Source organism: Pinus tabuliformis, chromosome 8 (genome assembly GCF_031772625.1).
Source record: "Pinus tabuliformis cultivar Carrire ecotype Pingquan chromosome 8, CPIR1, whole genome shotgun sequence".
In the NCBI taxonomy this organism is placed as follows: Eukaryota; Viridiplantae; Streptophyta; class Pinopsida; order Pinales; family Pinaceae; genus Pinus; species Pinus tabuliformis.
In genome coordinates this window covers 852,031,014-852,047,370 of record NC_142294.1, presented here as the reverse complement: position 1 = coordinate 852,047,370, position 16,357 = coordinate 852,031,014, and the positions used below count along the sequence as shown (strand labels likewise).

Genomic DNA, 16,357 nt, shown 5'->3' with positions numbered 1-16,357 from the left:
GGGATGGTGAAAGGAACCGCATTTGGACCTGGAGAAACTTCCCGGCTCCTAGGGCAATATACCAGATGATGAAAGGAACCGCATTCGGCCCTGGAGAAACTTGGACTGAATTTATCATTGAATTTCGGTGTCCTGAAATTGAAATTGCACGTCGGCAGGGACTCCCTCAACGGCAGTTGCACTTGTTTTAGAATCTGATGACATCTGGACTACGATCAGGACACTAAATACTTCGTGACGATAAAAAAATATTTTCTTCGAATACTATTTAAAAAATAAAGTAATAAATAAATAAATACTTTTTTATTTACGAAAAATAAATATTACAAATATCAAAACATTGAATGCCCTGCATCTATTTAAGTCCGTTCAACACGTTGTGAAAACAGTCAACATGTCAGTAAACTATTTAAACACCTCTGGTTTCGACCAGCCAATTACTTCCACGGAAGGTGGCCAACTTTTAACATGAAAATTAGTTGTATAATACCGTTGGGATGTCAGGAATATGTTGCCTCTTGTATTTAGTACACGCATACTGCAACCTCTTGTTGTAGGAATCGCAAGCCGTGGGGATTAAGAGTGTGCCCACAATGACTACGTGTGGGATAGGTGTGGGTATGCAATGTATTTTAGAGTGAAAAATTAATGAGAGAGACGCAAGTTTTTGGAACAGAATTTTTCCTTTCAGGTATAGCTTGAAAATGTTAATGCCAATACTAAAACTAATCATAAAAGTGAAAAGCAATCCAAAAAGGTGAAAAAGGCCCACAGAAAAAAATTAGTTAATTTTGCCAAACATTTTCACCTGCGCAAAGGTAGAAAGGAGAAAAATGCAGATGACACTTTAGTTTCTCCAAATATAATGGGATGGATGCAAAGCATTTGAACAAGGATGGGAAGCAGCCAAAGCATACTGAAAATAATGAGTCTAAAGCTATGGTATAGAAAAACATACATGACCAGAAACAATTTAAAGGGGAAGTTTTGGAGGTTGCTAATGAAGATGAGCTAACTGTAGATTCAGGGCATAAGCTAAAGATGGCTGATCAAAATAAGCTAACTGCACATTCCGACGCTTTCCGAGAGATGGTCAGAGATGGTTTTTTTGGTCGTTCATGATCTGAACGCTTGAATTTATGATTTAACAAGGAGGGCTGCGAGGCAGCTAGTCCCTGCCATAATCCATAGTTGAACGACCAGCTTGGATGCAATGGGATAGTTGAACGACCAGCTTGGATGCAATGGGATGTAAGGGATTATGGCTGGTAGTGCTTCCTTTGGGGCCAATGCCTCTGCTGCTTCCTCTGGTGCGTCCTCCAGGGGACTCCAGTAAAACTAAGTCAACTGTAGCTCCAGCTGCCTCTGCCTACGCAGCTCTATCTGAGTTCATGTATTCCACCCACCATAACTGATTGCCGCCAACGATAATGATAGCACATAGGCATAGTGAAATGCTTTTAATATTGAATTTATAGGTTGAGAATGAGATGTGATGAACGTTGAGCAGAAAAATGAATGAGAGATGATGAAATTAAAACGTCAATCAGAGGGATTGTGTTTTTAATTTAGAGAATATATATGCGAGAGAATTATGTTCTTAATTTAGAGAATATATATGTGAGAGAATTAATATATGTTTATTGCGATGTCGTTTCCAGATGTTCCAGGCGGAACACAATTGCATTTGCCACAGCAGGTGCCACAAGCTCTTAACTCCGCATGAGCAGCCTAATAACTTTGCTTATTAAAAAATCAGGAAATATAAACTTGGCAAAGTACTGGTGCTTGCTAGCAAGTGTGATTGGTCCTTTACCAGAGCCATCGAAGGAGCATCCCGTACGTCCCCAAAATCTGCCTGAACTTGTTCCTCCGGGCACATTAAGACTCCATGATTACCCGTCGCACCGGTAGCTCCTGCACTTACCAAAGCAAACAATTATTTATTGATGATAGGTACTCACCAAAACAAACAAATATGATACGTACATAAAATACAGTCGAGGGATTACCACCTTACCTTGAACATAGAGATTAAATATTAATGCTAGTGTTGCTGTAACATAAACCGAAACTGCCAATGTTCTTGCCCCCATTGCAACGGCCACCGGTAGCTAATTAAACACAACTACAAAGCAACGCAACACAAGGAAGGAATTGCAGTTGAGCTTATTTCATGCTTGTATATCACAGGTTAGACTCTATATATAGGCGAGGGTAGCCAGCCAAAACTTGATCTTAGCACGAAAGTCATATCAACTTCTAGATGACACAATGCATATCAATCTGGATCACTCGGCTGACCCATGTTTCTCTTTATGGAGGCTATTAGTAACTTTTGATTAATCTGAACAACTGAATAATACCATGCCTCATTGACTAAGTAATGCGTATCTTACAAACAAAAAATGACATGAGATTCCGTGCTTTACTCGACTCTTTTATGTTTTCAAGATGCGGCATGTTTTCCTTTTTACTTTATATTTTTAATCAAATGTTTAAAATAGCTTAATAAAATGTGACAAGGTTTCTGCTTACATATAGTATTATGGTTATAGAGGTTAAATGATTAATTAAAATTAATATATCGAATAAGCGTATGTTCTTAGAGTGAAGTAAATTTTATTTAATTATCTTTTTGGATTTTATATCATTTTTTTTATCGTATTATTTAAAATAATAATGGTGTTGAACGGCATATGTATTATTGATGAAATAATTGAATTAAAATAACAACGGAATAATTGAGAAAAAAAAAAGAAAAGGGATGCTCCTAGTTCTAAGTAGCTAAACTTGCTCGCATACTCCTTTATAGTGCCCATGTTCTTTTCCTCGTCATGATGTTCATGGTTAGGGTTTCGATGGCTCCCGACGTAAATGTGGGTGAAAATCGTCCTCCTACACATGCGATATTTCTAGGAGACAAGCCACTTTTGTCAATGGAAGCAAGCACCCAGTCGACTTGACCTGGCATGCAAATTGCACGTCTAATTTTTAAATAAAATATTTCGTAAAACTGATACACCTGTTTTATAAAAAAGCCTCAACATAGCCACGTATCTCAAATGGCTTCTTCGAGATCTGGGGTGCATGCATACCAAATGTCCAGGTTGGGAGGCCCGTTGCCGGTCCTGAAAATGCTATAGTTCCAGATCCAATTCCAGGCATATATCCAGTAGCTTACAACACCTTAATGCAGTTTCAGGTTGAGATAACGCCAAAGTAATTTACATTTGCTTGGTTGAATGTAGGGTTTTCTCGCAGATTTCTTCCATTCATCAATGGATGACATCGAGGCAGGGCAATAGTGGCCACGAAAACCAAGGTATCCTCCCTGCTCTGGCTCACAGAGGTAAAGTTTTGGGATTGTGCAGAAAAGTTTAGAATTAACAGGTTTTAATATGCTCTTGCGGTGATTATGGCGACACCGAAACGTTAAACAACAACCCAGATTGTAAAATTTTTCTTTGTTAATTTTTACTTATGTCTAAAATGATTCTTCTCGTTAACTAACTTGTTTTCTGGTTCGATGTCTGACGAGTGATACTTTTGCCTGTTGACACTTAGTGTTCTTTGTGCTATTTTCCTCTGTTCCTCACAGCTGTGGCTATGTATGAATTATTATGATGAAATCCCTTAATATAGCTTGGGTCTAAACTCAGTCGTGTTAACTTCACGGGCTCTTGCAGATTAGATGCATCGCTCCTCCTTTCGGTGGAAGCTATACTTTGCAGCAGAGCAAAGTATTCTTCAAAGTTGTCATTGTATGTATGGGGATGCAAACTGAGCATCGCTTTTGGTATGAATCCAGGCGGTAAAATTATGAGAGATAGCAAAGGATCAGCCTGCGCTTTCATAATATTGTTTGTGTTGAGTGGAAGCAATTTCATTGCAGTTCAATGTTTGAACAAGCCATTCAACGTGTCCTATGTAATTCACACTCTAATTTTGTTAAACTTATTTGCTGTAACCAGATATCCTCCACTCTGCCACACCTACTTATTGAATGTTTAGCTGGATTGAAACGTCTAAAATTGACGCAGAGCATACATCTCTACTTGCAGGGTTTTGTATAAAAATAGGGGTGTAATGCTACCTCTGCGGCTACTCTTTATGTTTTATGGTCAACCTGCTGCTTATGGGACGTGAAGGTATGCTATGTAAATGTACAGAGGTCTTGCTTGAAATTTAGATTTCAGTGAAAATTTTGAAAAACAGATTAAATACAACAGGTTTGATTTAAGTCATTACTAGGCTCGCTGTAATTAAAATCTGCTGTAATAGACTTACTTAAATTTTCTGCTGTAATAGACTTACTTAAATTTTCCCGGGCTGTTTGCAGCAATGGCGTTCGCTCAGATCCTTGCGTGCGCTCAGGGCGGTAATCTGAAGGAGTAAGTTCCAGCAATGGCGTTCGCTCAGATCCTTGCGTGCGCTCAGGGCGGTAATCTGAAGGAGTAAGTTCCAGCAAGCGCACGGTAATCTGAAGGAGTAAGTTCCAGCAATGGCGTTGGCTTCTGGTTCGCATGTAAGGGATGAGATGAATCATTGCTTTTATGAACCCTTCGTAAACAGAAGATCAGGTTTAAAACACGGAAAACCACCGCTAGAACATGACACCTCCCCATGCATGCACACCTGCCGCGCCTGCATGCACACCTGCCAATATGCTTAGACCTGCTTGGTATATACCAAGGTGTCCGTGGATGCTGAGATAACATTTAATGCTGTCCAGTAATGCTAGCATTAGTTTAGGTTGCAGGGACTGACAATTTGAAAATATCGGACAAACAAAAATATAACCTATTCTTTTCGCCTCGGTTTTTGACGTCTAGCTTTGGTTTTTTGGAAAAGAGGCCAAATAAGATGAAAAATCAGGATCGGGAATAAAACTTTGGTTAATTGCTGATGACCGGGGACTAAAAGCAGGTCAACTAATGCTATATCCGTCGCGAACGATTACTATAGTCCATCCCTGGAGGGCAGGGACTAATAATATTTGAGATTGGAAAATAAGTTGAATGGATTTCACTACGATCCTAATTTATATTTATTGATGGTTTGTGATCTCAACGCCTTAATTTAATGATTTAATAATATTTAACATTGAAGAATATCTTAAATTTATGATTTAATTATATTTCACATTGAAATAAGTTAAATGTTTTTTTCTTAGATAATAATATATTTAATATATTTGAATTATATCAATGATTGTATAATTGTTTTTTAATATTGTAGTTTAAGTGTTCTATGATTTTAGGGTTTTTGGTATATTTTTAATCAAATTTACTCCAAATTTAATAAATTTTGATTAACATAATCATAATTATATTGAAATTGAGAAATTTATTTTTTATTATTATATTCAATAATAACTCGCAAAATTTAAACAAAAATTCTTAAAATGTAAAAAAAAATTATTGAAAACGAAAACCTTTTTCTAGAATACACTGTATGTTAAGGCAGTACACAGTATTCCATGAAAAACTCTCAACGTTAAAAAAAAAAAAACATTAAAATATTTCAGTAATAACTTTTGATAACTAATTTTTTAAATAAAATATTATATTGATAAGATTTTAAAATTATTTTTTAGTAAAATTATGAACATTATATTTTAATATAAATTTATTTTACTAAATATTTAAAATTTTAAAATATAAAATTTTTTAATTATTTAATTAAATTATATTTATAATGTTTTTTATTTATTTCTATTTAAAAGCTATCTTTTTTTAATTCTTATCTATTTTTGTGTAAGGAAAAAATCAAACATTCTATTAAAACAAAAAAAATCATAATATATCAAATATGATACGTTTATCATCTAAACGTAGAGTTTTATGAGCTGGTAAGCATAATCCAATAATTTCTTATTTCAATAGGAGAAAAAAACAATATTAATCTCTTAATTCATTTCCAGGGCCTCCTCTATGGAGAAAAACAACCCAAACACGAAAGAATCAACATCATTTGTTTCAAAATCATAACCATAAACATATCTATGTTTTAATGGTTTGAATGACCACCATAAGAACAGAAAAATCCAAAGCAAAAAGAATGTCTTGCGGAATTAAAAAAATTGTTGTATGATTTGCTCTGAAATCTGATGAAGTCTCAAAAGATCCGACGCACGGATATCCGCATCTTCTGTTTCTGCTATGGGCCAGGGTCCAGAGCGTGTTGTATGCCTTCCTTAGATAAGAGTTCTGTTTCATTGTTTTATTCCATGTAAATGGGACATACGGTAATAATGTGACATACAATAACAGAATTAAAAAACCTTTTCAGATTTATAGATTCTTCTAACAAAAGAAATAGAATATAGTTTTGACATTTGATCTTTTTATTGTTACTTTGTATTTCAAATTTTTATTATTTCTTTTAATATATCTAATATTACCTTTTATAAGATATAAAACAGTTTATAACGTTCAAACATTTACTATATACATGCAAATTATCGACTAAATTTAATTCTATCTCCCCCAAAAAAAAATTACATAATAATTTTTTTTAGCTAACCGCGGAAAATATTACATAAGAATTTTCATATTTTATTGATAGAGATGTTATTCATTTAATTAATAAATTTAGAGTTATTATTATTTATTAGGTAAGTTTAAAAAATAATTTAAATATATCGTTAATTAATTATGTAAATAAATATGTTTATTTTGTAATAGGTTTCCGTAATTTAAATTTATTTATCAATATGAGTCATTGTTATATAAAGTGAGTTTGAATTTTTTGGCATGTGATATTAATATGCCATGGTATTGGCCCATGGTATTATAACAAAGCCTATTTATAAATTAAGTATTTAAATGTATACATGTTTAACTTATAGATTAATTTTTTTATAATTAATAATAATAACAATAATATGATAATTTAGTTTTTTTGAAGAATATTTTTCTTTTCAATTACATGAGACATATTTTGAAGTAATTGGTTTGGTATTTATTATGGATTGATTTTTAATGACATTTACTAACCATTTAATTTACATGGTTATCTTAGTATTTCTTTTTGTTGTCTTTCAATAACATTATATTATATTATCACGAAAATGCAAAATACATTATATTTGTCAACAACTCTCCTAGATTCACCCCGATGGTTTTGCTAGCTAAGGGAGCTAGAATATAGTGCATACGATTTTTCCATTCAGATAGAGGGCTAGTAAACCATACATACCAAAAAGGGAACATAATAAGTAAACAACCAGTAGACCACATGTCATGGTGGTTATTGGAGAGGTCCCATGGGTGGTGTTGTCATTGGTCAATTTCCTTCATAAATATGGAACTCAGTGTGTTCCATTCATTCCTCGAGTTCATTAAGCAATCATTTGTATGTCATTTCCTTCTACTCATATTGGCCAATTGATCCATGATCTCAATTTGATTGTATTATATATAATTCATATAAGATACTAACTCATTTTTGTCCTCATATCCATGTTCCCGGAGTATATCTAGATTGACCTAGATTCCTCTCAACTACTCATCGATCGTGTCCAAAGAAGAGGGTTGAATGACATGACCATAACAACAGAGGCAATTTGGCCGTTCCTCTCTATGCTTCTGCAATCCTTAGCACTAAAATTTTTCTCTTTACTAGTCCTTAACTCTTACCTTATCTTAGTATATTTTGCATCCTACTCTTACTGATATGTTTTCTATAGAATAATTTTTATCTTTATAAAATGGTGGTTAAAAGAAATGGAATTTTAAGAAGTGGAAGTGTGATTAACATGAATAAGTGATGTTAAGATGTTAAAATAAATGAAAATTAATATAATGGTAAGAGATTAAGGCAATGTGATATTGATGTGATTTTATTTAGTATTTTTTTAAGATAATAAATCTGTGAACATAGCTCCTGATCAAGGTGCGATAGGATGCAAGATCCCCACGTAGATCACTGTAATGTATAAACTACTGTGGAGTAGGGTAAGTGGGTGGCCCACCCAATGCAATCACATGCTCCAAGCAATTAAGGGCATGATGATCAATAACCAAGTGGCAAGGCAGAATCGGGCATGGTAAAACGGGATTTACAAGTGGTAAGTAGGGTGGTAAGCTTAGCATTCTACATGAAAACATTGTGGTTTCACCTCGAGTGATGTGGTCAAGTGGTGAAAGCATCTCGAGGGATTGGAGACTTAAGCCATTGGTAGAGCATCCAGGGTGAAAACAAAGGCGTGATGGCACAACTGGGTAACTCGTACGTTTCTGAGGCCTTCCTAGTTCATGAACTAATGATATTGCGGTACGGCTCGAAGTCTGAATGGGAGGGCCTGGTGATGATAGTGCATGGATTAATTTGGATTAGGTTAAGTATGTCTATGTTAGTGTTTGGAATGTCGATTTCAATCTTTAATGGCAATCTGTTGGCCCAGATGGGCATGTATGGGTAATCAGGGCCTGCCTATAGGAATTTGACTGTAAATTCTATTAAGGAGTCCTGTAGTTCTAGGTGTCTAAGGCCTGTATGGCTGGTTAGGGAGCTAGACATTTTCTGGAAGTCTCCCGGACTGGACGGGCATGTATGGGGAATTGGCGTCATCACCGGGAGTCTCGTCTTTATTTTTGTGAAGGCCCTATTTAATTCATGGAGTAAGAGGCATGGTTAGGCCTGGAGTCGGTTAGAGAGTCTGAGAGGAGTAAGGCATCTATGTCATTTGAAAGAAATCGATATGGTAGGGTCATCTATCATCCCCAAGGAAATGTCTGAGGGAATTAGGGTTTATTGTGTTCTCACTCCCTAGAATAGGAAATGGGGAACCAAAATGGTCTCCCACATGAAAGGGACGGAGGTAAAAAACATGCATATGGAATTCAGATGGTAAAGATTTTATTGAACCCTCTATGTGCACTACCATTTTAGGTCTGCCTAAACAAAATCCTCCTCCAGCTCTAGCACTATTGGTTTTCACTTTGGTGAAGGTTCGGGAGGCACTGCACTCATTGGGTTATATAGTCTACGACAAGATGGTGAAGGAAGAGGTTGGCATGGGGAAGTGAGGGCGTCATCGAGGTAAAAACTAGAACAACAAGGAAAGGAAAACAATGCTGGCCTCATCTAGTAAGCCCCAACGTGGAAAACGAAGGAAATTAGGGGAGGAGAACATGCAAGATATCATGCATGCTTACAATGCTGGATCCCTGAGACAAGTGAAGTCTGTCATCTCGACATGGGAGGCAGAACTGAATGCCAAGGTGGCTATAGAACCGATTCTAGCAGAGGAATGGGAACCTTTGGTAATGGATCTCGGACATACCCACAGAAGGTTAAATTTGTTCAAGTAATCAGTCCAACTGTATTGGAAAATCAAGAGCATATTAGAAAGAGCTATGTTAGAAACACAGAACATTAAGGTCCCCCAACAAATCCCGCATTCGGAATCAAGCCTCAAGGATATTCAAAGTGAAATACAGAGAGTGCAGATGCAATAATACCATCAGAATGTTTGCCTTGGCCACATGGAAAAACAACTACAAATTCTGCAACAAAATGAAATGCTAGGGTTGAGTGCAAAGGAAGAAACCCCGGTAGAATCGTTTGACGATTGACTATCAAGAATTGATTAAAATTTTGAAAGTTTCTCATAATTTTTGATGTTTTTATGATCTGGTCTGATAGCATTTACATTGTCAATAATATATATAGATGGTTGATAGATATGCCAGCCTATAAATCTTATATAAACATTATGAAATTGTTTACGTTTTGGATGACTTATGATGTTGATCCGTGGCCAACAGACTTGATTTCTTTCAAGCAAGCTGAGGTCATTCTTCCGAACAGGTTGAGGCCACACATATTTTTGGTAACTTACCTTACATATGATTAATAAAAAGATACTTCCAAAATTAAAAAAATAAAAATATGCAAACATAATTTATAAAATTATTAAAAAAAATTCATAAATACAAATATATTTCAAATATATTATTAAGCTAATAAAATATATTATTAAAAAATTAAAAAGTTATGGAAATCGAAAAAAATTATGAAAAATATATTTTTAATTTAGATTTTAGATAATTTATTTCTTTTCTTAAAACATTTTAAGTGTAATACTTTCTTTGTTTACATAGATTAAAATAGTCACTAAATTTCTGCGTGTTAAGCAATTGGTAAATAAATGTAATGTTAAAGTAGTATCTGTGTACTGGTCACTGATATTTAAAACCCTATTGATATCTTAGTTCCCTAACTCTCAATTAGAAATTACATTGACAAGACTGGTCTAATTATCAATTCCGCCTCTATAATTATATAATTCATCAAATAAATTATTTATTATAAAATTGAAATCCTTAAAATTCAGAAATAAACCTAAACAATTCTTCATAATAACTTTTAAAAACATTTGCAGAACTCTATTACAATATTGGAGCGTACTTTTTCCAGTATTTATTTCAAAACATGAAAAACTCAATCGTCCAGATAAATTCAATATATTTATACCAAATAAATATGGTATATTTTAAAATTATTCATTTTATTACTATAAAATTATTTATTTTATTATTAAAATAAAAAGAATTTAATTTTATTATAATTTAATTAAAATCAATATGTATTCTTCAATATTGTTTTATAAAACAATATTATAATTTATCAACATTATATACCTAAAAAAGGATAAATCAATTCATGACTTTTCTTGTTTATTAATTAATTAATTTTATTAATAATATATATCATAACTAATTTAAAAATAAACCTTAATTTTTCGTTTGTGTATGTTTTAAGAATATTTTAGAGTATTTGGTGGAGATGAAGTTCTTAAAATTTATTTAAAATAAAACTAAAGTTACGTAAACTATATTTCAAAATGGTCATAACTAAATAAATATTTTTCAATATTATTAAAAATTAATTTTCAAAGAATTTATACGACTATAATTTAAATGTTTTGTTGTAGCCTTTGCACAATATGATGACATTCATACAACTACTTCTTTTGCAAGAAAGCCGATGAAAATTAAAATGTTTCCACCATGATTTATATGTTCCCTTCAAATTTAACAAGTAAGAATAAAAATGCAAATGTGCAAACTTACTATTGGTTACTACCCATTAAAACTTATGCAAATCCTTATGCATAAATAAGCAATTAATTTCTCCAATCAAAACAAGAGTATAACAATTAATTTTCCTTCTTAACATAATAATACATACCTATTTATCCATTTCCCCCACTCTACTCAATTCTTACTAATAATGGTTGAAGCTAAAATTTGAAAAATCTACCAATTTATTATTAGTTAATTTAAACATAATTATCTTATATTTAATTTTCATCAAATTGTAATTTATAGTTTGAATTGTAACCAGTAAGATGTTTATAATAATTATTGTTTATTGTTGTTTTACCCTTTTTTAATATGTTTTTTAAATATATATAACTCATATTATTTTTTTTTTATAATTAATAATAATAGTAAAAAAATTAAAATAAAATTATGATGGTTGATTGTTATATTTTTATTTTTATTTATGTATCATAATATAATTATCTCGATGCTTACCATATATTGAATAACAGAATAACTATTAAATTTACAAGAATATACTAAATTTATTAAATCTAAAATTCTTCAAACTCTCTAGTTTAAAAATGATTTACATATCTATTCATACATTTCAATTATTACATACTATCTCATAAACTTGTACAATATCGATATTCAATTGAATTTTCGTTAACCAATTTTGTTTTATTTAGCATTTTTTTTTTTTATCCAACTCAATATAAATGTATTTTGTAGTGAAAGAGCGTTATAGATCTAGGGTTGTCAACGTGACAATACAAGAATTTTGTCGGATAGTTTTTAATTTTAGTGAGTGTTGAAAATGTTTAGAGATTTTTTTTTTAACAGGAATGGATATGAGTTATATTAATGAGTTGGTCTAAATACCAGTCTTCTGAATACAATAGGTATGGGTACTATCTAATTGGATTCTTCCTTCTGAGAATCTTTTAGCTTTGCTGTCCGCTTCCATTTGGATTCAGCAATTGCGCTTTTATTTCCTATTTGCCCCAATTTAAATATACATACAAACAACTTTAAAATTAAGCAAAAAAACATCTTCTAAAATGCTTTAAGGAATTGGAACCCAGGTTTCTTCTCCATCTCTTTTCAATGTTCCGGCCGATAGCAGAGCAGCTTTATTGGCTTCAAGATCTGCCTCCTTATTGTTGTCTCTCAACACGTGAAAGAATTTCAGATTTTGAAACATCTTTGCCATTCCTCTGATTCTATGGATCAGTCTTGCTAATCTTAAATCTCGTGGAATGGATCTAGTCACCATCAACTTGATGATCACTTCAGAGTCCCCCAGGATATTGGCCTCTTTGATTTCCAGTTTTTGAAGTTGATTGAGTCCTTGGAAGAGGGCAGATGCTTCAGCTTGGATGCTGGAGTTGATTCCTAATCCCCAAGCAAAATGGAGGATCTCTGCACCATCAATGTTTTAAATTACTCCCCCTGCTCCAGCGCTGCCCGGGTTACCTTTTGCTGCTCCATCGAAGAAGAGGGAGTGCATCCTCTGGTTGAGAATCCAGTCTTTAAAGTCCTCTCTGCCTTTTCCCCTTATTTGCCATTCCTCTGGAGAAGCCATGCTTCTGATATTTTGCTGGAAATTCAGGTTCAAGGAGGACCCCCAATCTTTGTCTAACTGAGTAAGGTTGGAGTCATCTTTGTGACCTCCCAGACATTCTTTTATTTGGGACTTTACCTTGGTCGCCACTGTCTTGGCATTGTGATGGAGGTTCCTGAAGATTCTGCTGTTACGCTCAAGCCAAAGCTGCCAGCAGCAGATTTTTAACAGTGATGCCCAGGCCTCTTTGATCCCTTTGTTTTTGGGAGGGGGTCCGGGGTAGCGAGTTTTCCAGGTGGCAAACAGGTCTGATATGGTCGCTGGTAGCTCAAATTTGGGATTCCAATGCTCCATCAGTTCTCTCCAGACCTGAGTTGAGAATTTGCAATTTAGTATCAGATGAGTGGCACTTTCCTCAGAGTCATGGCACAACGAGCACCTGGATGGTCCGTAGAAACCGCGCCTCTGGAGTTTATCTTCTGTTAAAATTTTTCTGTGGCACAGTATCGAGCAAAAAATATCGATTTTTGGCAGCGTGGGATTGCCCCATACTGCTTTCCACGGGGCTGGGTCAATGGGCGCATTTGGAATTGTGTCTAGTCATGCATATCCTTGGGCGACTATGTAACCCGTCGAATGAGCGCCCCATCCTCGCCTGTCCTTCTTGTTAATGCGCGCAGGAGCTATACCATTCAGTAGGTTGTGGAGGTGAGTGACTTCTTGGTGCAGGTCTGAGGGCAGGTCCGGCAGGCTCCAGCCCACCCACTGCGCACCATTCCAAGTGGAAATGTCCCACAATTTGTTCTTCCCTGCAGCCACCAACCAGTCCTTCAGCGATTTCAGATTTGGACTTTCTCCGATAGGATCTCGATCCATGATCTGGTCCTTCCATAAATTAATTTTTTTATCGTTTCCTGGAATCCAATAGGCTTTTGATTGGATCAAGGGGGCCGTTTTGGAGCAAAGTTTGACAAAGGGCGTGTTTCCTTGAGGCAGGGGACCGTCTAGGCATCTCAGCCTTGCTCCTTTGAGGTATTTTCGCCAGAGAGCTGTCTGTGCCCAGCCTGGCTGAGGTGCAATTATTCTCCATAGAAGTTTAGCTCCCATTGCTATGTTCTGGTGAAGGAGTTTTTTGAAATTGAGCCCTCCCTCCATCTTAGGCTTGAGTACAGTCTCCCATTTAACAAGCAGGAATCTTCTCTCATTGTGTTTACCCCCTTTCCAAAAGAATTTTCTGATATATTGTTCCATTTTCTGGAGAATACCCTTAGGCGCCAGAAGCACAGAGAACTGGAATAACGGGAGGCTGCTAAGGACAGCTTTGATGAGGACTGTCTTCCCTGCCATATTTAACCAATTAACTCCCCATGCCTGGAGTTTACATTTGAACTTTTCTACCTGAGGCATCCAATCCCTACTGTGGACTCGTTTGAGGAAGACGGGCAGCCCCAGATACTTGAACGATGTCCATTCTGAGGAGGCTACGAATCCTAGGCATCTGGAGATAGAGCTGGTCAGAGAGGGCGAGGTGTTCCAGCAGTAAGTGTGGCACTTACCCTTGTTGAGGCTGCTACCAGACTCCATGCAGTACTCATCGAGCACCTCTTTAAATCTTCTGGCCGAGTGGATCAAGGCTGTCCCAAGCAGCAGGGTATCATCTGCAAATAATGCATGATTTATATTTTGGACCCCCCATGCTATGGATATCCCTGATATCTCTTGTTCTTGCATTTGGTTGTTTAGGTGAAAACTGAGCACTGAAGCTTGGATTACAAACAGTAGGGGAGACATGGGGCAACCCTGTCTTAACCCTCTTGTAGCTTTGAAGAAACTTGCAGATCTACCATTGATTAATGGGGCGATCCATGGTTCCGAGATGCAGGCCCGGATCCAATTGATGAATCTCTCCCCAAAACCAAATTTTTTCAACACATTCAAGAGAAAACTATGATTAACTCGATCAAAGGCATTTGCAAGGACTAGTTTGATTGCCATACCTTGTTCCTTGCGTTGCTGACTTGAAAGAATTGCCTCTTGGACAAGTGTGAAATTGTCCACTAAATGTCTTCCGTGGATGAAGCCTCCTTGGTTCTCCGGGATGACTTTAGGAAGAATATGCCTCAGCCTATTAGCAATAACTTTTGTGATCAGTTTGTAGACAATGTTGCACAACGATATAGGGTGAAACCTATTGAAGGAGTTGGATCCCTTTTCTTTGGGGATGAGTGATAGAAAGGAAGAGTTGGTGCTTCCTCCTAGTTTCTGACAAGCCTGCGATTTTAGGACCATTTTATATAAGTCTTTCCCCACTATGTGCCAGCAGGTTTGGAGGAAAGAGGCGGAAAATCCATCAGGGCCAGGGGATTTGTCAGGGTTCATGGCATAGAGGGCTCTTTTGACTTCATCCATAGTGACTTTACTTTCTAAGTGCTGGTTCATATCAGCAAATATTGAGGAGGGAACCCGTCCAACAAGCTAAAGTTCTGATTCGTATTGTTGTCTTTACTATACAACCCTTTGAAATGGAGATGAGCTGCCTGTTTGATACTAGCAAAATCCTTATGGGTAATATCCGCTTCCTTAATTTCTTTGATGGAATTGAAACCTTTTCTGGCTTCCGCATGCTTGTGAAAGAATGATGTATTTCTGTCGCCTGCCTTTAGCCAGAGGCATCGCGATTTGATCCTCCACGTTTCTTCTTCAGTCAAACAAGATTTATGGTAGCATTGCTGAAGATGAGCCTCCTTGTCTAAAGTCTCTCTGGTTATATGCTCCTCTTCGGCGTTCAGCTGAAATGCTTCAAGCTGGCTTTGGATATTTTTCCTATCAGCTGCTGGATTTGCAATAGTTTGAGCCCAGCTCTTCAGGGCTGTTTTTAACCTCTGAGTTTTTCTTCCCAAATATAAAATGGGGATCCAGTGACTGGTTGAGACCAGCTTTCTTTCACAATCAGCAAGAAGTTTGGTTCCTTGATCCATAATGGGCTAAACTTGAAGGGAATGGGACCTAGATCAATGTGAGCTCGGAGGGTGAGCTTGATTGGCTTGTGATCAGAGATGCTACAAGGAAGAATATGCATGGTGGCATCTAGACCAAGTAGAAGATAAGAGCTATGCACCAAAAATCTATCCAGCCTTGCTGCAATATGGCATGGACCTATTCTTTTGTTGGACCAAGTGTACATACCTGAGACGGGCTTGATATCTAGTAGATCCCAGTCTTGGAGGAGATCCTCGACCCATTCCCTTGCCGGATCTCGTACAATAGAGCACCCTCTCTTTTCGGAAGAATGCAAAGTGATGTTCAGGTCACCTGCTATGATGACATTTCCTAGAGTAATCAGATCTGCTTGCTGCCTTAAGGAGTCCCAGCAGCTCTTTTTTTCTCCAGCATTTACCGGAACATAAACATTAAAAAGGCAGAGGAATACTTTTGTAATAACATGCTGCATCTCTAACATCACCCAGTGGGTGTTTGATGCCTCTGCCACCAGTGAAAATCTATTTTCATTCCAAAGAGTACCCAACCCTCCAGAGGCTCCTCGGGCTGAGACAGCTGAAGCATTACAGTTTTTCCATAGTTTTTTGCTTACCTGGAGAAAATCAGCTTCCTCCATCTTAGTCTCCTGGAGAAGGAGTATGTCCGGGGCCTCTATTCTTATTAGGTTTCGAATCGCTTCTTCTTTTATTTTGCTGCCCATACCCCTACAGTTCCAGGAGATGATCTGCATTAT

The 16,357-nt window shown here is 36.1% G+C and overlaps 1 protein-coding gene across 1 annotated transcript; it reads right to left on the bottom strand.

Annotated features, from left to right (window-relative positions):
• Positions 1-13,224: 13,224 nt before the first annotated feature.
• LOC149238245 (uncharacterized) lies at positions 13,225-15,033 on the bottom strand. The gene is made up of 2 exons (XM_089369513.1): positions 14,622-15,033; positions 13,225-14,282 (listed from the first exon to the last, which is right to left on the bottom strand). The coding sequence occupies exons 1-2, from the start codon at positions 15,031-15,033 to the stop codon at positions 13,225-13,227; spliced, it is 1,470 nt and encodes a 489-aa protein (XP_089225639.1).
• Between the last annotated feature and the right edge of the window lie 1,324 nt (positions 15,034-16,357).

Excerpts from the sequence above, each read along its gene's own strand:
- LOC149238245 (XM_089369513.1), bottom strand. The coding sequence starts at position 15,033 with ATGGATGAAGTCAAAAGAGCCCTCTATGCCATGAACCCTGACAAATCC. Across the intron at positions 14,283-14,621 it reads TCAGCAACGCAAGGAACAAG|ATGATACCCTGCTGCTTGGG; the intron begins GTATGGCAATCA and ends CATTATTTGCAG.